At 53.2% G+C, this 2,889-nt stretch overlaps 1 protein-coding gene across 2 annotated transcripts in view; it reads right to left on the bottom strand.

Annotated features, from left to right (window-relative positions):
• Positions 1–2,889, bottom strand: part of TAB1 (TGF-beta activated kinase 1/MAP3K7 binding protein 1) — a 50,831-nt gene that overhangs the window by 19,667 nt on the left and 28,275 nt on the right. For both annotated transcript variants that reach the window (XM_011964196.1, XM_011964195.1), the window contains exon 8: positions 786–930. In XM_011964196.1, the coding sequence (XP_011819586.1) occupies positions 786–930 (145 nt within the window). The remainder of the gene's footprint in view (positions 1–785; positions 931–2,889) is intronic.

Raw genomic sequence — 2,889 nt, forward strand, 5'->3', positions numbered from 1 at the left:
GTGGTGGCGGGCGCCTGTAGTCCCAGCTACTCGGGAGGCTGAGGCAAGAGAATGGCATGAACTCAGGAGGTGGAGCTTACAGTGAGCTGAGATTGCACCACTGCACTCCAGCCTGGGCGACAGAGCGAGACTCCGTCTCAAAACAAAAACAAAAACAAAAATTAGCCGGGCGTGGTGGCGGACGCCTGTAATCCCAGCTACTTGGGAGGCTGAGGCAGAGAATTGCTTGAACCCGGGAGGCAGAGATTGCAGTGAGCCGAGATCATGCCACTGTACTCCAGCCTGGGTGACAGAGTGAGACTCTTGTCTCAAAAAACAAACAAACAAAAAAGAAATGAGAAGCAAACTGTAAATTGTCTGCCACTCAAGGAGGGCAGTAAAGCCAGCCGCCAGGCCCTTGGCAGGAAGTGATGGGTGTGGGAGGGACTCTGCAGCCACAGCTCTGTGCAGCAGGCCACATCTCTTTCTGTGCTCTCTTCCTGGCCCTGGCCCCTTCCTGGCCGTCCCACAGTAATACTGTGCCCATGGCAATTCACATCCATCTCCCCCTCGTCTCTTCAGGCCTTGCTCAGGCTCTGAGGACTAACACTGCTTCAAGCCTAAAATGAGTCAAGTTTTTGAGTGGAATGGGTGTTTTTAGAGCTCTGGGATTCTCCTTCCCCCAGCTTTGAACCCAGGGATGTCTGGTGACGGCCTCTGAGAATCACAGCTCTAGAAGGCTCGAGCACATTGCTGTGCAGGCCAGCCACGCTCGCCAGCTGTGGGCTTGGCTGGACCCAACTCACCTGGTTGGCCTGCCCAGGCCCATGGGCTGCCTCTAGGGCCTTGTAGAGCCCCTCTGACATCAGCACCAGGAAGCCTGTCACCCCATCCAGTGGCTGTGCCCCGTGGATTTCTGGCTCTGCGATGATTGGTTTGGACTTGGCGGCGCTATGGGGAGAGAGTGGAAGGAAGAGCTTTGCTTGAACAGCACCCAGGTGGATGCTGATTCTGCTGAGGGAAGGAATCTACGCCCAGAATGTAAAATAAAACACACAACCTGACAAGAGGAAAAGAAAGAGAGAAAGTCAGAAAAATAGAACCATCTTCTTATAGCAGCTGCTAAACTAAAGCTTGGAGGGCCATAAAAACTGGCAGGCAGCTGAGGTCAGGATGGCAAAGGTTGAATGCCCGACTCTGGCCTGTTCCATACATCCTGTTCACAGGGCCTGGTGGTGACAGGGCAGGGCGTGGGACAGCAAGAGGGAGGAGTTATCCCTGGGAGCCCACGCCTCTTGCTATCATTTGGGCTTTTCCAAAACAGGTGACTGAGACCCGAGATACTCTCCATGTGTACAGGGATCCTTCAGTGACTGGGGTCAGAGTCATTACATGCCAGCACACGTGTGTGCGCATGGAAGTAAGCACATGAGGAGGTGCTGGCAACACCATCCAGAAGAGCGGAGTCTAAGGACTTTCTGAGGGCCCATCAACCAAGGCTGGGTCCTGAGAGCTGTCATTACACAGAATGACACCAGCCTAACTGCAGGGGAGTAGAATGAAGAGATGGGCACCTTTACCGATAGCAGTGAGGGGTGTGTAAACGTATCTCCAAACTCATCAAGTTGTATGCATGAAATATGCACAGCTTTGTGTATGTCAATTATACTTTAGGGTTTAAAAAAAAGGAAAAGAGGGATGGGCAGGACACACCAGCACCTGGGAGAGGTAGGACACATGAGCACCTGGGTGTTCTGAAAAGGATGCCGGGTCCTTGGCCCCCATCACACACACACACGCGCGCACACACACACAGAGACACCGTGTGTGTATACGTGCATGTGGCCAAATTTTGGAGCAGGATACACAAGAAACAAGCAGCCTCTGGCGAGGCAGCGAGTCCTAGAGCTTGGGGTAGGAAGACTTCCTTTCCCTGTACAGACCCCAGCACTGTCTGAAGTGTTTTATACAATGGATGTACTTTCCAATAAAGGAAACAGGACCCCACAAATTAGGGACAAACATTCGAAACTCAATTGCCTAGACTGCATGAGGGCAAGGAGTTCTAACATGCACTTTCTAGGCCATGAGGCCTGGCCTCTGCTGATGGGAACTCTGGGTGGATGTGCCTATCTCCCCAACCAACACTTCACATACAGGTTACCGGGTGGTTAAGGACACAGATTCCAAATTCAGGCTGCCTGAGTTCAACCCTATGACCAGGGTGGGCTGTCTGGTATCTCCATGCCTCAGCTTCCTCTTATGAAAATGCCTCTAGGGTGATGGCAGTGACTGCCTCAGGGGGTCTGAGCAGGAAATACATAAAAGAAGTTACGCCCAGAGCTCTGCACGGGCTCGGCCTCATGATCATGACTGCCCATTGTGCTGCCATGAGCACTGGGATGACACCCAGAGTGTCCTCAGAGGGAAATACACAATTCATCTCACACCTCTGCTGCAGCCACGGGCAGCACGGACCAACAGGCCTGGTCTGTCCATCCCACGCCAACGCTGGCTTCGCCTGCCTCCCTTGTGGCACTAGTTGCCTCAGCTTTGCCCCAGCTCCTCAACTCCACCCCTTGTCTCTACAGTACCCAACTCCTGGCCTGCTGGGTCTAACCTGCCCCAAACCAACCTCCCTGGGAGGAAGAAGAGTTTGCTTGGGCTCTGAACTACTTTGACTGTACATCTGTCACTGGGGTCTATGGTCTGCATCTGCCCCAGGCCTTCTGGACCTTTTTTTTTTTTTTTTTGAGACAGGGTCTTGCTCTGTTGCCCAGGCTGGAGTGCAGTAGCATGATCATGGCTCACTGCAACCTCCGCCTCCCAGGTTCAAGCGATTCTCCTGCCTCAGTCTCCCAAGTAGCTGGGATTACAGGCGCCTGCCACCATGTCCGGCTAATTTTTGTA

The sequence above is a fragment of the Colobus angolensis genome, unplaced genomic scaffold, assembly GCF_000951035.1.
Source record: "Colobus angolensis palliatus isolate OR3802 unplaced genomic scaffold, Cang.pa_1.0 Scaffold65, whole genome shotgun sequence".
Lineage (NCBI taxonomy): Eukaryota > Metazoa > Chordata > Mammalia > Primates > Cercopithecidae > Colobus > Colobus angolensis.